The sequence below is a fragment of the Ursus arctos genome, unplaced genomic scaffold (genome assembly GCF_023065955.2).
Source record: "Ursus arctos isolate Adak ecotype North America unplaced genomic scaffold, UrsArc2.0 scaffold_26, whole genome shotgun sequence".
NCBI lineage: Eukaryota > Metazoa > Chordata > Mammalia > Carnivora > Ursidae > Ursus > Ursus arctos.
In genome coordinates, this window is record NW_026622941.1 from 30591381 (window position 1) to 30615213 (window position 23833).

General features: G+C 38.0%; 1 protein-coding gene across 2 annotated transcripts in view; it reads right to left on the minus strand.

Moving 5' to 3' along the window:
* The window catches only part of CPNE8 (copine 8), a 211950-nt gene that overhangs the window by 109439 nt on the left and 78678 nt on the right, over positions 1-23833 (minus strand). The window contains exon 6 of one of the 2 annotated variants that reach the window (XM_026502116.4): positions 19166-19242. The exons of the other annotated variant lie outside the window; for it this stretch is intronic. Within the exon in view, the coding sequence (XP_026357901.1) occupies positions 19166-19242 (77 nt within the window). The remainder of the gene's footprint in view (positions 1-19165; positions 19243-23833) is intronic. 2 annotated transcript variants of the gene reach the window in all.

The following is a 23833-nucleotide window of genomic DNA, read 5'->3' on the forward strand; positions in this document are numbered from 1 at the left end:
CAGCTACAATGGATATTATTGGGACAATTGTTGAAATTTTAATATGGAGTATGGATTAGATAACATCACCATATCACTGTGAAGTTTCCATCAACTCCTTATTAAGAAATACACACTCAAGAATTTAGAGGAAGGGGACACAATGTCTCCAACAATGTCTCCAACTTACTCTCAGAACTAGAACGTGGAAGACAGGGAAGAGAGGGAAGAAGGTGGGGGAGAAAATGATAAAAAGCACTTGGGACAAAGTTAACACCTGTTGAAAGTGAAAATTCTGGGTAAAAGGCATCCAGGAGTTTCTGGTACTATTCTAGTCAATTTTCTGTATAACTGAAATTATATCAAAAAAGAAGGTTACTCAAAAAAGCCAATTTTGAAAACAGTTTCACATTCTCATATTCTTCTATTATATTTTGCAACCCATAAATAAGAAGAGAACTCATCACCAAGAAGCTGAAGCTACATCTCAAGAGGATTATTAAAGTTGAATAATCCTTTCCAAAACTGACACATGAAGAATAAATGGGCTTTTGAGAAACTAGGTGGTTTAATTTTGTCTGATTTGATTTTGTGTTTTGTTGATTGTTGCAATCAAGGTTTTTGTGTTTTTTTCCCTTAACTGTAACATTTTTCCGTATCTCTTACTACTTCTCCATTACCTCTAGCACTGCCTAAATTCGTATCTTTACCCTTTTGCTTGGATTACTGTTCTTGTTTCTAACTGTCCTCAGGCTGGTACTCCTTTAATTTATCCCCTCCATGGATGCCAGATTGATTTGATCATGAATTCTAATCATGAAGCCTTCCATCTTCCAGTGGCTCTACAGAGATCTTCCAATAATTTCAAACTGATTAATTAAGACATAATATGCTTCATAAAATAGTCACTTTAAAATTTCTAATTTCACCTTTCCTGCCATTTTTCAACAGAGCCATGCTTTTTGTTCCTTGAATCCATAACAGATGTCCCATTTCTCCCTGACTTCACCTGGAATACTCGCCCTACCAACCACTCAAGACCACTTTTTTATCTCAGTGATTTCTACTCATTCCCCAAATCTTGCTTTAATTTATAGAACATTTACTAAAATTGACCACAGACCATGTCATAGAATATTTACTAAGGTATATCACATTTATTGACCAAAAAATTTTGAGTTAAAAATTAATGACAAGGGCACCTGGGTGGCTCAGTCGGTTAAGCATTCGTCTAGGCTCGAGTCATGATCCCGGGATTGATTCCCTCATTGAGCTCCCTGCAGGGAGCCTGTTTCTCCCTCTCCGTCTGCCCCTCCCCCCCATTCATGCTCTCTCTCTCTCTCTCTCTCTCTCTAATAAATAAATAAAATCTTCAAAAAAAAAAGAGAAAGAAATTAATGACAAAAGGTAATTTTTAAAGATTTTATCTACTTATTTGAGAGAGCGAGCATGTGAGCAGGGGGGAGGGGCAGAGAGAGAGGGAGAAGCAAACTCCTGTTGAGTCGGGAGCCTGATGGAGAGCTCAATCCCAGGACCCTGAGATCATGACCTGAGCCAAAGGCAGATGCTTAACTGACTGAGCCACCCAGGTGCCCCTGACAAAGGTAATTTTTAAGACATTTCTGAAAGCTCATTATTAAAGGAAGGAATAGCAGAGAAGAAAGAATACTTAGAATTGCACGATAATAAAAATAACACTTGTGGGATTCTACTAGTTTCGTATTTCGTATGCAAAAAGAATAAAAACAAAATAGCATTAAACAAAACTCCAGTGGTGTGTTAAGAAAAGATACAACAGCAACACACTAATAGTGGGAAACTTTAACAATCCACTTTCGATAATGGATAGAACAACTAGACGTTGATCAATAACGAAACAGAGGACTTGGACAACATTACAGACCAACGGGACCTAATGGACCTAAAGAGCACGCTCTATCCAAAAACAACAGAACATACTTCTTCTCGAGTGCACATGGAACATTCTCCAGGGGAGACTACATATTAGGTCACAAAAGAAGTCTTAACAAATTCAAGCAGCTTGAAATTATACAAAGTATATTTTCCAATGACAATGGAATGAAATTCAAAATCAATAGTGGAAGGAAAATTGGAAAATACATAAATACGTAGAAATTAAACAACATATCCTTAAACAACCAAGGGGTCAAGGAAAAAGTCACAAGGGAAATTAGAAAATTCCTTGTAACAATGAAAATGAAAAAGCAACAAACTAAAACATATAGGATGCAATGAAGGCAGTGCCAAGAGGGAAATTTGTAACTGTAAATGCACCACCTAACTTTATACCTCAAAGAACTAGAAAAGCAAGAACAAACTAAACTCAAAGCTACCAGAAGTAAGGAAATATAAAGATTAGATCAGAGATAAAGAAAATGAAGAATAGAAAAACATACACAAAAAGAGTTACTTTTTTGAAAAGTTCAGTAACTCCCATCAGCTGCGTCTCTCTCATTTCCTGTTCTGATTTTTGCTTCTGTTTTTATGTTTTTATTTTTATTTTTGCTTTTTTTTTTACTTCTGTTTTTAAAGGCTCATGTGATTACATTGACCCTACTAAGATAATTCATGATAATTTTCCTATCTTAAGGTCAGCTGATGTAGTTTACCTACATCTGCAAAGTTCCTCTTGCCATATAAGTAACATGACCACAGGTGTGACACTAGACAGCAAAGGTCATGGGGCCAAAATTCTCCCTTCCATACTGTACCTACCTTATGACCCCAGAATTCCTATTCCTACGCATATTGTAAGAAGACCTACAATAACTTTTAAATGCAATAATTTTATATTTTATATACAATGAGGAGACATAAATAATTTTTATTGTAGCACTACTTATATAGAAAAAAATACTAGAAGCTATAAAAAGCCCACTGACTTAATATTAGGTAAATCTGTAACTCATAAAATTGATACAGTAATGAAATAAATGATTAAAGTACAGCATCACACATCCACACATTACAAAGATGGTTATCACAGACAACTTTGAGCAAAAAATCAAGTCAAAGGAAAGTATACACAGTATAATTTCAGTTATATAAGTTGAAAACATGAAAAATGAAATATCACATTTAATGACGTTATGAAGGAGCTGCTATCAGGCTTAATATTTTCTCTGAAAATTAATCTGCTTATGCTGAGCTGAAAGTAATAAGTCATATCACTAAAGAGGTATGTCTTCAGTCATTTAAAATGCTTCCTGCCTTGAGATATCTCCATCAGCCTTTCTCAATGTTTAGAATTTTTAGGATCTCTTATTCATCTTTAGACTATTTACCTGCTGAACACTTCATTTGTCAAAGCCCAACTCTGCTACTTCTTTGAGTCCCATGACTGGAGTTGATTCCTCCTCTCTCTCTATCTTGTAGATACTCCTGCTGTGATACAATGAGACCGAGACATAGGCACTGCATTTGAAGAGTTCCACAAAGCTGAGTTTGCATCCCAGGTACATCAGTTAATGACTGTGACCTTGAGCAAGTTGTTTATTGAAACCCAGTCTCCTTGTCTGATAGGAGATAAGGGGATATCAAGGATATCTTTCAAGATAATAATGCAGTTTTAATATATGTGTCTAAACATAGCACAGAGCAAGTATTCAATACATTATAGTTATTATTCGTGCTTACATGTATTATTCACAAAAGCAGGGAGTTCCAGAAGCAGAGGGATTATGCATTGCCATCTCTCCATGTCTTTATACCTAAAGACATGTGATATTGATGTTCTCTAAGCATTTGTTGAATTGCATTGCATTTGATTTAAGAGAGTTATTTCAGAAGCCCCCAGCTAAATAATATAACTCAATGTGGACTTGTTAGAAGACTAACAAATTAAACCAGTAGCATGCCCTTTGTTCATACTTAGTACTGATTTGGTGATTATACTAGCTCTTCGATGAGTGGGCCGGAAGATAACAGGATGCAGCACATTCACTGATTGAGGGCAGGGAGAGGGACGGGGGTGGTAAGAAAAAACAGCCCAGGATACAAAATATTAGGCAGCTAAAGGGGCAGAATGGAAACTCCGAGTGTTTTACCTGTGAAGGCAACAGAATTAAGAGATAATCCTCAATACAAACATGCCAACTTCACATATGGACTAGTCTTTTTTTTTTTTTTTTTTTTTTAGGATTTTATTTATTTGACAGATAGAGACAGAGAGAGAGTGAGCGCAAGGAGGGGGAGCAGCAGACAGAGGGAGAAGCAGGCTCCCAGCTGTGCAAGGAGCCTGATGTGGGACTTGGTCAAAGGACCCTGGGATCATGACCTGAGCTGAAGGCAGACGATTAATGGACTGAGCCACCCAGGCGTCCCCTATAGACTAGTCTTAACTGTGGTAATAAATATCCATATTTGAAGAGGTTGGAGAAAGGACACAGGCTCTAATAAGAGCTAGTTCTTAACTGGATAAAGTATAAACCAACACCTTTTTCCATGTTAAGCCAATCTATTTCAACTGGAGCAAGAACAACTCAAAACAAATGGCATTAACTCTTCTGAAATTTAAAAAAGTAATGTAATACTCAAAGTTACCCAGTGACACAATGAGGTATTTATGTGATATTACACTAAAATTTGGCAACACTTAAATTATTCATATATGAGAGTTTGGTTTATACTTGAATTGTGAGGGAGAAATGACTTAGATCTTAGGAGGAAAGAATTATACAAATAATTGACTGCCACTTGCCCCTGTAGTGAAACACAAAAAATATGATGCAGAAATAAACATGTAAAAATTCATTTGTTATTCATCAACATTAATGGTTTTAATATAGAAAATCAACCTAACATGAAACTATGTTTTTTCTTTATTAATAGATAAATAATTCTTTAACCTCCAATTGAATTATTCATATGATCATACTTTTTTTTTTTTAAGATTTTATTTATTTATTATTTAACACAGATAGAGACAGCCAGCGAGAGAGGGAACACAAGCAGGGGGAGTGGGAGAGGAAGAAGCAGGCTCACAGCGGAGGAGCCTGATGCGGGGCTCGATCCCATAATGCTGGGATCACGCCCTGAACCGAAGGCAGACACTTAACCGCTGTGCCACCCAGGTGCCCCCATACTTATTAATCCTATGGTACTAATATATGAAAATGATAGATTGGCATCTTGACTGTGAAATACTAATGAAAATTAAATTTTGCATTTCATATTATTTATAGGTCCAAAGAGCAAAATAACTATAGATAGATCATTTATTTAGATTTGCAAAATAGAATTGCAAACAGAATTGCATTACAAAGAGAATATCATTGAATTGCTTACTTATGCAACAAATACCTGTAGAGTTATCTACTTATATGCAAGGCATGGCTACTAACACTCTCTAGGGTTCTATGATATTATCATTGTAAAAAGATGTATTGAGTACTTGCCCTTTTACAGGCATTGTGCTAGGTAGCCAAGACACAGATACAGTTGAAGTAGATAGAGGACCTAGGCCAGAGGGGCTCAGTAGGAAGAAAAACACAGTAAAGACGCCATAACTGATAGAGATACTGATGCAGTAACAATAAAGGGTGGTGAGTATTATAACCAAGTAAGCAGGTGCTACACTAACAATGGGTAGCAATCCTAGTCTGGCAGAGACGAGGGAGATTTCACGGAGAAGGTGACAGAACCATGGCTAACAAGGTGGGTGCAGACTGGCAAGTGGGGCAAAGTGCACAAATGCCTTCCCGACACAGGGATCAGACACAGTGATGTAAGAATATGGTCTACTGAAAGGAAGTCAAGTCGCTCGGAGCATAATGTGTGTGTGGGAATATTCAAGTACACAGCTGGGTCTCAAGTGTCACTGCAGAGTTGAGTTTTCTCCCCCAAAGGTTATGGGGAAGAACTGAGGAAGGGGCTGGGTTTTATTTATTTTTTTATTTTTCAAGATTTTATTTCTTTGCCAGAGAGAGCACAAGCAGGGGGAACAGCAGGCAGAGGGAGAAGCAGGCTCCCTGTTGAGCAAGGAGCCCGAGGCGGGACTTGATCCCAGGGCTCTGGGATCACAACCTGAGCCAAAGGCAGAGGCTCAATCAGCTGAGCCACCCAGGCGTCCCAGAGGCTGAGTTTTAGATCTGACTCCAGAAAGGTCCGCAGGAGCTACTGCATGCAGATGGGACTGATGCACACGGGAATTACAGAAATCAAGGTCAGTCGGGAAGACTTGTACAATGAAGTAGGAAGGGTTGCTGCAAAAGAGAAGTGGAAGTGGAGATGGACAGCTGGGTTGCTGAGAAAGGAAGGAGAGAGGGAGAAAAAAAGGACTCCCAGCGATCTTGCTAGAAAACTGCCTAGTGGTGCTATCACAGAGAGAGGACACAGAAGGAGGAGTTTTAATGGATTAAATGATAAACTCGCTTTGGGGGCATATTAAATGTGAGGCTTCCTGGAGACATCTATGTTCAGTAGGCAGTTGTACATACGCATTTAGAGCCAACAAAAGAAATATGATTGATATAAGATGTGGGCATCAATGGTATACAGGTGACAGCTGAAATCACGGACATCTAAGACATCACCCAGAGTAACATACCCTGTAGGGTGTCGGCCTTAAACTTTGTGGAGTCACAGACACATGTGAGACTCTAATAAAAACCAGAGACATTTTCAGGAGAAAAATGCCACCCAGCATTGTGTGCACAATTTCAGGTCGTTCTTGGGCCTGGGAAGCAGGGTGAGAGGACTCTCCAGGGTGCCGCAAGGGGAAACTAGGAGAGATGGTGTCATGAAAGCAAAGGGAGAGGAGTTTCAAGGAAGAAGTGGTCAATAGCACCAAATGCCACAAAGAGGCCGGGTAAGATAAAAATTGCAAACACCTGTGGTTAAGGCACACAGGAGGTACCTGGGCCCCCAAGCAAGCCATTTAAGTAGAATCATGAAGAGCAGGTTGAAGAGGCAGTGGTAGTTGAGAAGCCGCACAAGAGAGTCTCTGAAGATTATCTGCCATGATGGGAAGAATGGGGGCAGAGCCGCAGCACAAGGGAGAGGCACAGCTGTGTGTCCGGGGATGGCAGGAAGGATGCTGAAGTTCTGAGCGGGCTCTCTAAGGAAGTCTGCGTGGAGTGCAATCCAGGGCTTCGATGGAGGCAGTTGCTCAGGTAGAGAAAAGAAACATGCTCCACTAAACCAAGAGGGGAGGAGGCGAACTGAACCTGCCCTCCTCTTCAGTGAACTAAAAACTGAAAAATGATGAAAGGATCAGACCTGACTTTTAAAAAGCAGTTCAGCTCCTGGCTTCCTTCCTCTCCAGACTCTGGGCAAAGTCCTGGACTTATCTAAGCCTCCTCTGTTCATCTGCAAAATATAACTAATAATCTCTATTTTGCTAGGATGAAGAAAGAATAAATGCTATGATATATGTAAAGCTCTTGGTGCAGGCAGGCTGACAGAATATTAAATAACAAACACAGCAACTAACATGACTTGTGGCATTATTTTCGCTGAGAGGAAAAAGGTAAAGCTGTACAAGTGAAAGGCTGGGGGGGAGGAGGAGAAAGGTTACGTGACAGAGGACTTGAAGGAAGTTATTTATATAGCCTCTGGAAAAGCTGCTAAGGAGAAAGGGAAAAGGTACCCACAGGAGTCACAGAGCATTGAAGGTTGAAGCCAGGATGGAGATCAGGAGTCAGCGGTGTCACCAAACCATTTGGTTCTGTACTGTGACACCGAGGTGCTCAGACCACAGGGGTGTAGGTGCAGAGAAAGTAGATAGCTGGGGCTGATGACGTAAGAGACCAAATGTTTCTTGTTAAACAAAGAAAAATCAAAGCCACATAAATAGCTCGATAAATGAAAATTTGAACACGAATGTTCAAGTAGAAAGCAGTATACTTTGAGTTTATTAGTTTTCTTTTGAAATCTAATTACATGAGGAAATTATGTCATTTCCAAAGGCAAAAACAAAAGATCCATGCAGGTAGTTTTTCAAAACTAATGATTCATTTAATTTAAATCTCATGCATTTATCTTTCCATGCAATAGGTTTTGTCTCTAAAATATTAACAAGATGTCATTTCTAAGATTTTACTATATCAGTTGTCACAAAAGAAAACATACGATTTTCACTGTTAAAATATGTCAAACACCAGAAAACTGCAACAGAAACTTTTAACATCTTAAACACTGTGCTCAAGAAATTCATCTGCTACCCTGTCATTTGTTAACATTATAATTAAATTAAATGTGATCGCGTTTTATGGTCAGACTGTAAATGTTGCCATTAAAAGAAAAGCAAGACAGTTATTATCATGGGAGAGAATCATAATAAGTAAACAATCGATGGTTTGATATACAGTTTTTCAGTAATAAAAACAAAGTAAACTGTTCATAATCTCTGGAGACTAAGATTTTTCTTTGAAACTAATTATTGACAAGAGTAATGAGATCCTAGCGCTTAAATACCCCATACGTCAAAAAATTTTTAAGCCATTACTTTCCTTGGGCTGTGATAAGCTAGACCTATCCACTTACCTACAGAAATGTTAGGTTGCTAATGCTACTGAAAGCACACTGTGCACCTGTAGTGTAGTAAACTACATACGTAGCAAACATTATTATAATCTAAAAACTCTGTTCCAAGGCCTGATGTGCAAAGTTATAGTGTACCGGAGAGACATTTAGTGTACCTAACAAAAAAGGAAAAAAATTATAAATATGACTATTATTCTGGAAAATTCAGTTCGGTAAACATTTACTGAATCTTACTATTTACAAGGCACAACAACAGGTCTCTACAACACAGAGGATATAATGGTTTCTTTTTAAGTCTTTTCACAATTGTTAAAAGAAGAAAGGATGGAAGAAAAGCATTCAGAATCCTGATTGAATTTTAGGAGGCTGTTCAGGTGCTCTGCTCCAGCATGCTGTGGAACCCACGGATGTCGTGGGGAACAGAAGAATTAATAAGAACAGAGCAGGAACATCTACTGTGTATTCCTTTGATTATTTTTTTAAGTGGACCTGCTTAAGAAAGGACAACAGGGAACTTCAAACAAACAAAAATAGTATGAAAGGAAGAGGGCAAGAAATTTAATAAAATGTTGGGGGAAGCTAACAATTCAGTTAGCTAGAAGTGCTATGTTTATACTAAAGAAACGGAATACATTCACAAAAATAACTAAAAATACATGTTGGAATCTAGATGTATTTGAAAATGTCAGTTTACTAAACGGTCCTCCATGTTTAGAGTCTTTCATCAGAGTTAACTCAAATTGGGCAAGAGTTGAGATTCAATCAATCTATCCCCATGATTACTGAGAGGGTCTAATCAATACTGGTATCAAAGCAGGCAGTGAGTTGCAAAGATTACTGAGGTTTTTCACTTACTGGAATTTATTTTCAGAGCATCCTGTATTGCAAGAATCTGCACTGCAAGAATCTGCCTGTATCTAAAATGGCACCATGGGCCAATCAAGGCTAATTATTCAGAAAGGTTTTTTAAATACATACATATATACATGCATACATACATATAGACATACATACATACATAATCAAAACCACTAACGATATGCTTAATCTCTCCACCCTGAACTTTGAAAGAAAAGAAAGCAGCAGAAAGCTCATTGTTTTTAGAAATGGAAGCACATCATCCTGCATTACCAAATGGAAGAAATGACCAGAAAGGATGAGCACAGGGTGCTCTTTACTTGTCAACACACTATGAATTCAGAATGATGATTTTCTAGAAGATCAGGGAAAAAAAAATCTCATGTACTTATTTACCTCTTTCCAAAACTAGATGTGGATTTATTTTTAAAACTCCTTCCAAAAATCTTCCTATTTAGATTGTGTTAGCTCTAGAAAATTTAAGGCTACCCCTGCAGAAGAGTGCTGTCATCCTAGTTGACCACAGAGAGAATGGGTGCAGTCCCCCTAGAATAGAGACTGGCTAGCACAGGAAAGCCATACTTTTCACTTCCAGGGCTACTATTTTCCTCTTAGTAATCACAGGAAACACAAGAGTTAAGAGCACACCCTACAGAAGCCCCAAAGAAGCTAAGTCCTCATGACCCAGGATGGAAGCAAGAAACAGAAACTTTGCTGGAGATGAGCCCTATGTACCTCAGGAAAAAGTTTTACCTTGGACTATGCTTGCATATGAGTTGTGTGGGTAAGAGAGAGTGCAAAGGAACTGCATCCCTGAAATGACCTAGGTCAAGATGGGTCTCTTGAAAGCTCTTCTTGTCATCCAGAGATGTTCTTGACTTTTAAGTACTTTTTAAAAATGAAATAAAATTTAAAAAATTAGGGGCGCCTGGGTGGCACAGCGGTTAAGCGTCTGCTTTCGGCTCAGGGCGTGATCCCGGTGTTATGGGATCGAGCCCCACATCAGGCTCCTCTGCTGTGAGCCTGCTTCTTCCTCTCCCACTCCCCCGCTTGTGTTCCCTCTCTCGCTGGCTGTCTCTACCTCTGTCAAATAAATAAATAAAATCTTAAAAAAAAATAAAAAATAAAAAATAAAAATTAAAAATTAAATTTCCTTCAAAGCCATGCATAAATATATTCATTTGTGAAGGCAATATAATGCTATGGTTAAGCACATTTGAAGCTTGGTTTCTTCAGAATCCTGGTCTCAGTTTCTTTCTTTGATGAATGGAGATAATTACAATACCTATGTGCCTCATAATGGTGCTATAAGGATTAAAGAAGTCATTAGGTGTAAAGCAGGTAATACAGTGACTGACACATTATAAGAATTCAGTCAAGTTAGCCATTGGTCTTATTTTGTAAAAGTTCACTGCTCCCTTTCAATTGTTTTGAAGACAAGAACTAATTGAGTGTATGTACAGGAGCAGAGACAATCCCCAAATGTTTGTTCCAAACATTCATCTCATCAGGGGCTTAGAGCTCAACCAAGATACTTATTCCAAGATTGGCCCATAAAAGTCTTTCTTCACCTACTAGTTTGCTTAACTATAGAACTAATATTCCTAGCCTGCATCCTGAGTCCCAGAATCAGCAAATTATGCTATACCTAACAGGGGAGAAAGAAGAAAGGAACAACGTTCATTGCAGAGGAACCTATAATTTCTCTGAAAGATTTTATCCAACATAATTTCTAAACATTGTCTATACAAAGGGAAACCCTTTAGAAACTTAACTGATATTAAAACTAAGTGAAACTAGGAATGTTTATTCAACAAAGATAGGTACTATTTAATTTAGAAGCCATCCTCCAAAGTAACACAGATCATATCTTATCATTTCCTCCCTTCAGTTAAGATTTTCCATCAGTTTTCAATCCAACTCAATGAGGCTAGACAAATATAAATAAAAATATTGTTGTAAATGTTTATACTCAGCAATACAAGGACAGAATGACTCATCTCTTCCTAAAACACTGTTCACTTGTGGAATGCCCAAAAATGGATGATCTTTCCATTGTCAGAAAATGATAAATCCATCCATTCAGTTACTTGTGCAAGAAATTTGAAGGTCCTCCTTGAACTGTTTTTCAACCGAGACTATCAGCCTATCACTCATCCTTGTGAAATGAAACTTAAAAACATATTTCAATCAGCTTACTCCTCCTCATCTTCTTAGTCCAAACTCCTGTCTTCTCCGAACTATGTTATTTCAACAGTCATTAACTTACTAATCTTTCTGTTAACTACCCACAACCATTCTGCATACAGAAGTAAGAGAACCTTTTTTTGTTTTTAAGATTTTATTTATTTATTTGACACAGAGAGAGAGACAGCCAGCAAGAGAGGGAACACAAGTAGGGGGAGTGGGAGAGGAAGAAGCAGGCTCCCAGTGGAGCAGGGAGCCCAATGCAGGGCTCGATCCCAGGATTCCGGGATCATGCCCTGAGCCGAAGGCAGATGGCTTAATGACTGAGCCACCCAGGCGCCCCAGTAAAAGAACATTTCTGAACAAAAATCATGATTTTTCTCATGGCATTTATGATAAAATTTGAATACTAAAAAGACCTATCTATATATTCTGGTCTAAGCCAGTACTCTAATTTTCGTAGGGCTTATATCAATATGCAATTATATTTATTTGTGTGATTATTCATTTAATGAACAGATGATTAACTCCCTGAGGACAGGAACAACTCTGTGATTTTATAATTGCATGCTTCGTCCCTAATTGTTTCTGGTCCATTATGTACTCTCAGCAAAGATTTGTGGAATAAATGAATTGAAAGATGAAAAAAAAATAAGAATCCTTAAGACCTCTACTACACTGAGGTTGTGTTTGATAGAAAAATAAGCAAATCTGGTCAATAAATGTAGTCTATATAATAAGCACTGACATAAAATGATTTTGCTTTTTGTTTTTCTTTTTAAATTTGGATGCCTGAAGGAGTTACTTGTACATAAGCTTCATAAGAACAGGGAAATATAACATCCAAATCAGAACAACAGATCAACCGTTCTGGGGCTTATCTCTGATGATGGTATTAAGGACTATTTTGAGAAAAAATGTTATTTATCTTATCCATATCTCTCATGACTAGCCATATCCTTTGCAAGTCTATCTATCCAGATTAGTTCATTTATATGTCTTTACCTATAACTATTGGAATTTCTGAGTTGAGCAGAGAAGTGTGGGAGCTTGCTGCTGTTTACAGTCTGCTCTTTTGGGTTAAACAATTGTATCTCTGCAGATTTTTCCAGAGCATGAGCTCAGATCCCCACAAATGAATTTAAGAAAGTGGGCCAGCTGAACATTTACTAAGTTTCTGTTATATAGAAGACTCATAATCTTGTGCAAGATATGTAAGGAAATGTACTAAAACTACTTCTACTTTTGGTCTTTAGCGAACACACAATTTTTCATATAGACTCTCCCAGAGGTTGATAAGCCCTTTATACTAGATCCATGAAGCACTGAACATCTCTCTAAGATGCAATCAGTGGTTCAATTTAATGTGTTAGAAGTGTATAAAAATTACTAATATGTATACACGTCATTGGAATCTTTGCAAATGAGAGAAAAATAATTTTAAATTGATAGTGTACTCTAGATTACATTTTGCAATTACGTGTGAACATGGGCAATGCTCTAAAAATTCAGGACATTTCCAGGAAAATAACACTATCTTATGAAACCCAAAACAAGAAAAAGCAGAAATTGAACTCCCCCACAATTTGACTTTTCAGCTCTATATTGAGAATCGACAAAATAATTTTTAATATTTATATTTGGTTGACATTGAACAATTTACATAAATGTAATCAAGTTTGGTTCAAAATTGCCCTTTATCTAATCTTGCTGAATTCCTAGCTAAATGCTTCTATAAGGAAAATAAATACACAAAAGCAAAAAGACAGAAAGACAGGAAGGAAGAAAGGAAAGGAAGGAAAAAAGGGGGAGAGGGAGCGGGAGAGATGGGAGAGATTACTCGGTGATTCCATTTAATAAGTCTTTCCTAAAAGACACTGGCTATACTTAATAACAACAACAATAACCACAACTGGGGTATTTATTAAATTCCAGGGTTCTCCATGACAAAAATATTATATAAAGTATTTTTATTTCTTACGACAACTCTCTTAAAAGTGTATTATTCATATGTTTCAGATGAGGAAACTGGAGCTCAGGAATTTAAAGCAGTTTTCTCAAATTATATAACCAATAAATTATGATCCCAGATTTGACTGCCCCAAAGCCCATATACTGTCAACACTGTTACAGAGGCTCTTTCTTTATCTCTAGACTAGGCTCTTCATACTACAGATATAAAAGTACAATACAGGCGTACAAATTTTGCCGTGTTACCTAGCGAGTTAGCAGCAGAGATGGTACTAAGAACATCACATTCTGATTCCCAGCCCAGTGTTCTTTCCAATAAAATAAATCGGGGAGTATAACAATATCAATCTAATTTGCAAGGAAGTTAATAAAGTCAAGATCACTTTGAAGGTCAAAATTTCCCCCAAAGTTGACTAGATTTTCATATACAAAAAGTTGCACGATAAGGACATGCTGTGCTTAATTGTAAGTTTATGTTTCTCACCTTCAAGACTATCATTTTCCTACTCTTCTTCCTCCCGTTCCTTCTTTCAATGACTTGATCTACACACATCCCCAGCACAGCTTTCAGAATCAGGCCACATTTGAATCAGATCTTTAAGGCAAACCTTTACGGCTCTGCCTCAAGTCCCCTACAAGCCCTCTTCTCCTTCTGCCTTATTCCCCAGCTTCATTTCTGCTCTGTTCCTCTCCCCACACTTCTCTTGTTGAACTTCAGCGCCCATTATGCTGTGTCCTTGAACCCCATGTCAGAGCTGGGATCCCAGTGGCCATCAGTCAACTGCAAGCTGGTCTCCCATTTATCACCTTCCTCTGAATCCCTGTCCCTGTGCTCTTTTCACTGTACTGTTCACTAATCTCTCTTGGGTCTCTCCCTTTATCCTACCCACTACTGATTGCCTAGATCACAAGCTGCTATAACCACCCTACAAAGAACATAATCTTTTCCCTTAGCCAAAACAGTTGCCAGTTCAGTTACCCATGGAGGTGTCCCCCCCCTCCCAGGGTAAGAATCTTCCTTCTAATCACAACCAGTCCCTGCCTCCTCACCCCATCCTTTTATACAGAACCAGTCATGCCTGGATGTGCGAAACAGGAACAAACAGGTCTATTACTTGATGAACATAATAAATGCTTTCCTCCCAGAGGAAAGAATGGCAATCTTTCTTAAACTGGTGCTGATTCCAGCATTTTGGAAGGCTTTACTGAATCCATCACTAAGCTCCCTAAAGATAGAAGAAGTACGACTCTCTGACAGCATCATGCAGAAAATTGGATACAATCTCCCAGCATGAGAAAACACACTGCTGAGTGGGTATAATGGTAAATAATAATGGGACGATCTAAAGAGAGGAGCCGATGAGTCATAGGAAGACACAGTAAATGTTGCAGACAAATTAAGGAGCACAAGGCTCATTTTAGGAGGGTTCAGGGAAAAGACCAAAATGTTGGATGGAATTAAGATATGAAAAATGTGTTTGCTCAAAACCGGAATCCAAATTTGCTCAGAACTTGAATTTGACAGAACAGACTGTTGGAAATTGTGAAAATCTTAAGCTGCTATTAAAAAGTAAATTAAAAATTCTTGAACATAAGTTCCAAAAAAATTCACCTAAGTTCCTACAAAATATTAAAAAATAATTTTTATTCTCAAAATAAGAAAATCTATTTTTTAAAGTGACAATAACTGAAGCACAGAAAAAGATTTCATTTTAAATTCAAATTCTGTTTTTAATACAGCATGAGACTATGTACTAGAAATCCATTTTTCCTTTGTAATAAATATAACAGTTTTCAAAGGCTTGGTTAGTAATAAATAATTTAAGGCTCTAGTATATCTCCTTTAAATCTCCAAATTTTACTGTTACCATCATTTTTAAAAACCTACCTCTGAGGAGATATTATAACACAACTGCAATTTAAAAGCTAAAATAAATTATTCTTAATACCTTAACAGAACATAATTTAAATTAGGCCTTTTAAAGGGAAGGAAACAATGGAATCTTTAGAATAACTTAAAATTTAAATGGAAAACTAATTGGAAAATAAATCTCTAATCTAAAACAAATTGGTAAATAAGCCCTAAGTCACATGGATAATGCTATTTAAGATAAATAACGTTTGGGACACAGGGAGACTTTTTAAACTCAGGATGAGTCAATATTGTTAACTGCAGATGGATTATCTGTCTCAGGAGGTGTCCCGTGCTCCAACTCCAAAGCTGATATCCATCCAGATAGGAAAAATCCTCCAACTCCTTAACGAGACTGGCTAACGCAATGGCTCCAACAGGAGACAGTACAAATTGTTTCTATCACCAGCCACGAGGAACCAACCAAGCAAAACAGTGAGATCTTTAGTGACCATCTTACAATATTATCTTTCACTAGATAGCTAAGCCCTGACCTGGGCAGGTTCAGTAGTTGTGGATGGGGCAGGGGGTGGCGCAGAAGGCGGCAGAGGGGACTGTAAGGAATAGATACAAGAGCTAGCTGTTAAATACATACTATTTCCCAATGTGAAGTTCATTGTTTCTGCCATGCTTTAATATATTCCACTAAATTAAAAAACAAAACAAATCAAAATATGTTCCACTATACATGGTATCTTCCTTTAGAAGTTATGTTTGTCATCAAGTTTCCCGTGAGGAAACACTTCCCTGACCTTGTATCATCTCTGATATTCTCCCTGGCTCTGCCCTTTCTTCCAAAACCATTCTCTCCTCCACTGAAGTATCCCATGCCTTCCAACCTCCCCATCGCTCCCCAACATCTGTCCATTAGATTGGTTTGAAAAATCAAGTACATGGAAAAAAATGTCAGTGAACAAAGGTGAGTATGGAATCTGAAAGTATCCATCTAGTGGACCAGCTAATATGAAGGGCTACTCCAACATTACGGGCAGATAAAATTTCCATGCAAACATTTCATTCTCTTCCTCAACCAAACTACACTTTTAAACAAAAATGATAAATGAGTTTCATTTCATTTGAGGTTTAGGTAGGGGAGTAAAATGCCATTTGAACAGAAGATGCATCTTCCTTTTCCGAACACTTGAACTACCAAGAGCCCAAGACAGCATGTTCAGCCCAATGGACCATGTTCCTTCATCTTCATGTTCTCTCTTCTCTAGACACTTGACTCTCTCATAGTTAGTGTTTTTAATAAAAGATAAAATTTTCTCAAACAAGATGGTAGGTGGGTTACAACAAAATGTATTTTTTTCCCATCATTCACCTGGGATGGCGTGACTACTCAGGTGAGAGCAAATGAGCCTATTACTGGATGCTTTATAAATCAAAAATATCATTCCACTAGCAAGCTTGTTGTATTTAGTTTTACTCTTCTATTTTTGATTAGTCTTGCCTATTTGATTTCCCTCTCTCATCTCTTTCCTTTTTTCTCTTCGTCTCAACTACCTAATTGGGTTTCCCTCATGTAATAGACCACCACACTGCAGTTCTTACAGTTTTATTCTTTGCTTCTTTCTTTTGTCACCAATCTCTTTGCTACACTCAACCTCTACATTTCATTTCCCATTTAATACTAACACATGCCTGCCTAGTTAAAATTACTTTAAAATTTAAAAAAAAAAAAAAAACCCTCTCACTGCTCAAACAATAAGCCTACCTTTTAACCCTTTTCTTAATATGTATTTGCTTGAGAGGACTGCCCAGTAAGGTCAAAGATTGAATAAAACATTAGTTACATATACTTTTAAAAATTGAATGAATGCTACCTTTGTCATTAAGACAGATGTAATATCAAAACTTTCAATAAACTTGCTTAAGTTATAAAACACCCTTTAGATGAAGCAAAGTGGGTAGTTAGAATAGCTTCATGTTGCTTAAACAGGTTTCCAAGGCTTTGTCTCAATTATGCCACCACATCCTCAGCAGGAGTGAGGATAAATCTAAAGGGCACCTCATCTTTCCTGATTAGGTAAGATGATGATAAATTAACTGCTCGCAAATACTCCCAACATTTGCATAATCATGACTCTAGACATCTTCATCCCTTACACTGAATGTGTTTTTGTTGGTCTTGTCTAGTGGGAATGTTGAATCAAGCTGAACAACAACCACATCTCACACTATGTTCTATTTACCACATACCCTAACCAATGTAATGTCAACTCTTCAACATGTTTCAAGACTAGCTTAAAAATAATTTTCTACTGGAAAAAAAAGTCTATGTAATTTAAGAGTTTCTGAAACTAGAGTTATAATTTCCCTTTATGGAGAAAATAACACCAGATTAAAAATAACCAGCAAAATGACCAGTTTAAAAATATGAGTGCAAGTTCCATAAAAATCTCTACTCTTTTGCTCCAAAATAAAAATTCTATATTTTAATTGCCTTTGTTTTCGCTCAAAGGATATTCAAGGCATCTTTAAGGTGGTATTATATACATGACTGATTTGTTTTTCAGCAAAAAGAGTGATTTAGTGATCTTCCAAGAATTTTCATGGGCCTAAATCACTAGATTCAACAATACAATAACACTTACATATACTTAATAAAGTATTCACATTTGCTTTACAGATTACTTATCACTGACATATTAAAGTGAGCATAAACATATTTGAATCATAAGCTTATAAATCTTACAAGGATATGAAAACAAACTATGCATGAAAGAAATGTTAAAAAGGCATTGATATGCAAAAGTCTTCAAACTGGCACTCAGTAATAATTTTCTTAGAAAATCAATTAAATAAAAGAAGTGAAAATTCATAGACTTCTCATTAGCCTAAGAGAAACACTCTAAGAATAAAGTTCAATTTTATACAGATAATGTAAGAAGGATACCTTGGATGTTTCAAGTATTTGAATGTCAAAGGTGAATAGATTTGGAGAGTTTTGACACATTTATTTTATGAGTTTGAGATTCTTAAAAGAATGTTGAAGATATACACTTCAAAATTCCCCAAGCCTTTTGATATTGTAGTTAGCTCTGCAATTTTCTCAGTATTCCTCCTAGATCATTTGATTTTTATGAAAAGTTAATTGAATCCAAATAATTGAGATGGGGTGAGGGGAGGAAGAAGGAGGACAGTGAGGAGGAAGATTTAGGAAAAAATATCTGGAATTAGTTTTCTGTCTTATTTGGAACTAGAGAAAATAAGATCACCCCATGCAATTGATCTGAAAATGAAACATGATCCCAGTGATTAAAAGTGAAGGAAGAATACATAATTCTGAGATACCGCCCTCTCTTAACATTTATACACTTACTTTCTTTTTTACAGGCCAATTTTGTAGTAAAAATCATTATTAAAATCTCAATCACTAAAAATGCATTTTTTAAGCATATAGTATAAAGAATGGTCCTCCATATAGTTCCTGGCCCAAGGAGGAAAGCCTCTTTTTCAAAATGTTCAATTCTTAAAACTTAAGAATTAATACCATACCCAAAAGGAAAACAATACATTTGCTTTTTTGAATCTCCTCATTTCATTTTGTGAACATTTTGCAGCATGGCATATGACAGCTGAAATATAAATGATTCTTTACAAACATATCAACACTATTTGTTAGAAGAAAAAACTCAATAAGATTTTTAAATCCACTTTTGGTCTCCAACCATGTATTCATCAGTTCCAAACTACCAAAATGAAAACTGAAGCGTTAACATTTCTTTGTCTGGATTAAAAAATACTTACACTATTGGCTTTTCCAGGCGACTTCCCTGAGAACCAACAATCTCCCCCAATGTACAAAACACTTGTCCCAGAAAGTCCTAAAATAGATAAGAGGATTAAAGCTCATAAGTTCTCAAACTGTCTTTACACTACATATTTTGTACATCATATTTACATTGATTTCATTGCTGAAATACCGAATTTTCTAACCTCCAATAGTAAGAAAAATAAGCTCCATATGCATTCATTTTAGCATGTGATATTCCTGCAAGTATGCAAAGCCCTTTGTCCTTTTTATCACGGCAGGCCTGCTATTGCAAGTAAGCAAGACACTGCTTTTCTTTTCTTTTTCTTTTTGAAATTACAACAAACATGGAAAAAAGTTCCAGGATTTGAATTCACAGTTGGCTTGATTTTGAATGCTTCTGAACCTAGTAAACTTTGGGCTGAGGAGGCAAACTGTGAAAACACAGAGCAGTGGTGGTTAGCCAATACCAGAGCTAGCTACGGAGAGGTTGTGGGATGTGGCTACAGGGGGGGTCCCAAGCCACACCGCCAGGTGTTTATTCCATGACTGCCACTGATTACCTGGGACTAGGTATTTAATTGAGCTCTCTAGTTTCCTCATTGCTAACATGTACTAGTCGCCCTCACAGAGTTGTTTTGAGGATGAATTAATTATTGCATTAGTTAATATTAGCATATATTAAGCACCTAAAAATAGGTTAAGTATATTAGATTATAAAGTTCATTAATGTACAGCTAGATGAATCTTATTTTCAAGTGTAATCTTATTTTCAGGACTCAGAATAACCTTGCATAATGAAAGGTCTGTTATTAATCTCCATTTCACCTATAAAGAAACTCCTAATCATAAGGAGGTTGATCTTTTCATGTTTTAAGCAGTCAGTAAGTAGCAGAGTCAGGACTAACCCAGACGTTCCAATTCTAGATTAATATGCTCCCTAAGAATTCAAATATAAATACAATGCAATTTCACATGCCATTAAAATAAGAGTTTCAACATCATCTGGATATGTGAGTCAAGAAAATATGGAAGTATTTCAGGGAGAGACACACCCTCTAGTACACTCCGTATATGATTTCAACCCCCTAAAAGAGAAGGTGAAAGATCTCCCTAAACTGAACAGTGAACCGGTCCAGAAGTCTTAAGAAGGATGGACAGAAATGAAGGCCAAAAGAAATGTTGTTTAAAGTTTTTAATAAATAAAATTGTTAAATGCCTAACAAGTCACAAAAGTAAAAGCTATGTATTCCATTTAAAAAAATAAAAGAAGAGGAGAGTGCTCTAGGTCTCCTGAAGGAAACAAAGCCCACACTGGAGACTAGGATAGTCAGGGTAACATTTCCCAAAGACAGTAAGCCTTGAGGACCAAGTAGGAATCCGATCATGGAGAGAAAAGAGTTGGACATTCTGTTAGCTAGGATGCAATGGGAAGTTACTCAGATCTGAGGGCTGAAAGCATGAGGAGAAGGGAAGAGGGGGAAAGGACAAAAGCAAGGAAGGAGTGTGTTTTGTTTTGCATTGCTATTCCCACCAAAGACACCCAGCTGTAGAGGCCACTTTTCTTTTCGGCAAACAGGCTGGAGCGATAGACTGTAGAAAGGGCCCACAGAGACCACCAGGCTGAATAGACAGGCCCATCAGGCGACCCACCTCAAACTATCCATTGGCCCTAACTGGCCAATGGGCTACTTACAACCAGGCACATTTACCAAAAAAGGGAGAATTCCATATGTCGCTATACCTCCTCATTTTCCGCCTTTAAAAACAACCCCCACCCACTGCTTCGTCGCAGACAAACCTTTCTTCTATGTGGCTGCTGCTCCCTTGCAATGTGTTAGATACACTCTATCTCCCTTGTTCTGCCTCAGGTGAATTCTTTCACCATCCGAGCCACCAGCTTCCATCCAGCTCCATCCGATAGTTGGCCCACAATTAGGGGCCCCCATCCAATCAAGACACACCCTATGTAGACACCACACTGGCTAGGGGTGTCATCTGTTAGCCCCGTGGTAGGTGTTTCTTTCACCTAAGAGCCTTATGTGGGCCAGTTTGGGCTGGTTTGAGCCATTCTGGAGCTGAGGACCTGCAGAACCCCCCTAAGATGTCCTGTAGTTCCCTTTAGCTCATTACAAAACTCAGATCTCCATCTATAGGTGGGGTTTTCTCATTTTTTGAACATAGATGCATGTATTAACATACTGACATGCTAGGCATGTGCAATTGAACCAAAGTGCCTAAATAATAGAATATGTATAACTCCTTAATGTGTATGTAGTGCATATGCAAGCCACCTGCCCCCACCCCAGAATACACTGAATAGAAGCTTCCAGTACTCACCCCAGGGGGAGATGGTGCTTTGACAGCTGCCTCCAGCTCCTCACTTGTAAAAAGTAATAAAAAGTTCTTTGCTTTTAACACTTCCTTAGGTTGTGTTCAATTTAATGCACCCCAGGCAGTGAACCCCTTGAGTTCAGTTACAATTCTAGGTAAAGGAAAATAGAATTGGCTACCCCAAAATATGCCTCTTTGGCAGAAGGATTATTTTCGGCTACTTTTTTTTTAAGTTTATTTATTTATTTATTTATTTATTTGAAAAAGAGAGAGAGCATGAGCAGAGAGGGAGAGAGAGAGAGAAGCAGACTCCCCACTGAGCAGGGAGCCCAATGTAGGGCTTGATCCCGGTACCCCGAGATCATGACCTGAGCCGAAGGCAGACACTTAACCAACTGAGGCACCCAGATGCCCCTATTTTTGGCTATTTTTAGGAAGCAGCAGACACAGGAGAAGCTCAGAAAACCAGGTTAGAAGTCATCCTTTTGTAGGAGACATTTACATTTACAAGAAAAATTTCCATTTGTAAGGGTGTCTCCCTCACCGTACAGGAGTAGGGAGTTACTAATCTCTAGGAACTCTTCTTAGTGGAGAAGGCAAGAGAGACTTCGATCTGCATAAACCATGCCCTCTTTAATATGCTTTGCCTGAAAACCTCCCATAACTGGTTCCCCACCCACCAAAATCTCTTGTCTTTAGCTAGAGATGGTGTAAGGTTTGGACCATTTCAGGGAGTTACTCAGTTTTTCTTGGCATTTTACAAGCATACCATGTTATTAAATTTTCATTTGTTTTTCTCCCGTTAATCTGTCTTTTTCATTACAGAAGGTTGTCAGCCAAGAACCTAGAAGGGTAGAGGGAGAATTATTTTTCCTCCCCGACATAGTCCTAGAGATCAGATCAGGCAGGAATGTAATGAGAAAAGAGTGGGCCTCAAGTGAAGGGGAGAAGTGAAGATGAAGAGCCAGGATGGTGAAAGGTCCAGTTAGCTGGGCAAAAACAAACATACAGAAAAGCTGCCTTAGGCTAATCAGAAGCAACTGGAAGCCTTTTAGCAATGCAGGGTTACCAATAGAATACTGCATTCATGAATAGGGAAAGGATGGGACTTTAGGGAGGAAAAGAATGGGGGCCCCAACTAGGCTCTGGAGGTATTTCAGGTATATAGACACTGAGACAGAACAAAGAGATCAGGAAAATTTAGACCACCCTATCCCAGTTACTAGGGTGAAAATGTTTTTCTAATAATTACATTGTAACCACAGAAAATAAAAGTAACCACAAAAACTAATCAGGCCTCAAAGGAAAAGTTCACTTGAAGATTAACCAGATCTAGAAATACGTTTCTACAGATCACAGATGTCACAGAAACAAAGACTCTCACCCAGTGTGTAAGTGTCACATCTAGTTCCGGCCACTGCCCTAACCACCGGCAAGTTGCCTGGTAAAGTCCTAATAAAAGGCCAGAGATGAAAAGCCCTTATTGGCAACCTGGCCGGGAAACCCCCATCACTCCTGAGAGATTTTTCTGTATCCTTGCTTAATAAAACTCTATCATTTTGCTCACTCTCTTTTGTCCATGAGATTCATTCTTCGATTCTGTGAGACAAGAACCTCGCTCTCCTACTTCATTCAGAAGATTACTCAGGTACCAGTGCGCAGAATGGACTGAGGGATGAGGAAAAATCTGGAAGCTGGATGAATCAGAAGACTCTAGTAGTTAATAAGAAGCCAAGTTTGTTAAGACCCAAACTACAGTTGTAGCAAGTGGTAGGAAACAGTGCAGAGAAAAGTGACAGGATTTGGTGTGAACTATACTTGCACATGGAGGTGATGTGGGAAACAAAGGCAGAAGAAAAATTATTAAATTTCCTTACTTCCTACAGCCCACTGACAAGTCCTTGAAACAGGCAGAGTGACATTCCTCTAGGCACTCAGCTGCCTCAATGTTAATACTTTGCTAAGGGCAAAAGGCAATCTTAGCCTGACCCCCAGGATCCTGTAAGTCTACTGTAACATATACAAATTCCTTTGGCAACTTCTTTTATCTCTGCCCCCCAAGACACATGTTGGTAGTCATCTGCCAAGCACATGACCCACCAATATATATCGGAAGGCTCTCATGACTCAGGTTTTAGCAGACAATAATAAATGATCTTTTCCCGACAATAGCCAGCCTCCTGAAGTTCCCTGAAACCTTGTTTCCAAAATTCCTTAGAGACTTACGCTATCTCTAATCCCCTCCCAACGTGAAAGTATATAATGGGCCACTGCTCATGCATGACCCCAGGGCAGCTCTTTCTGCCCATGGGTCCTGTCCCTACGTTTTA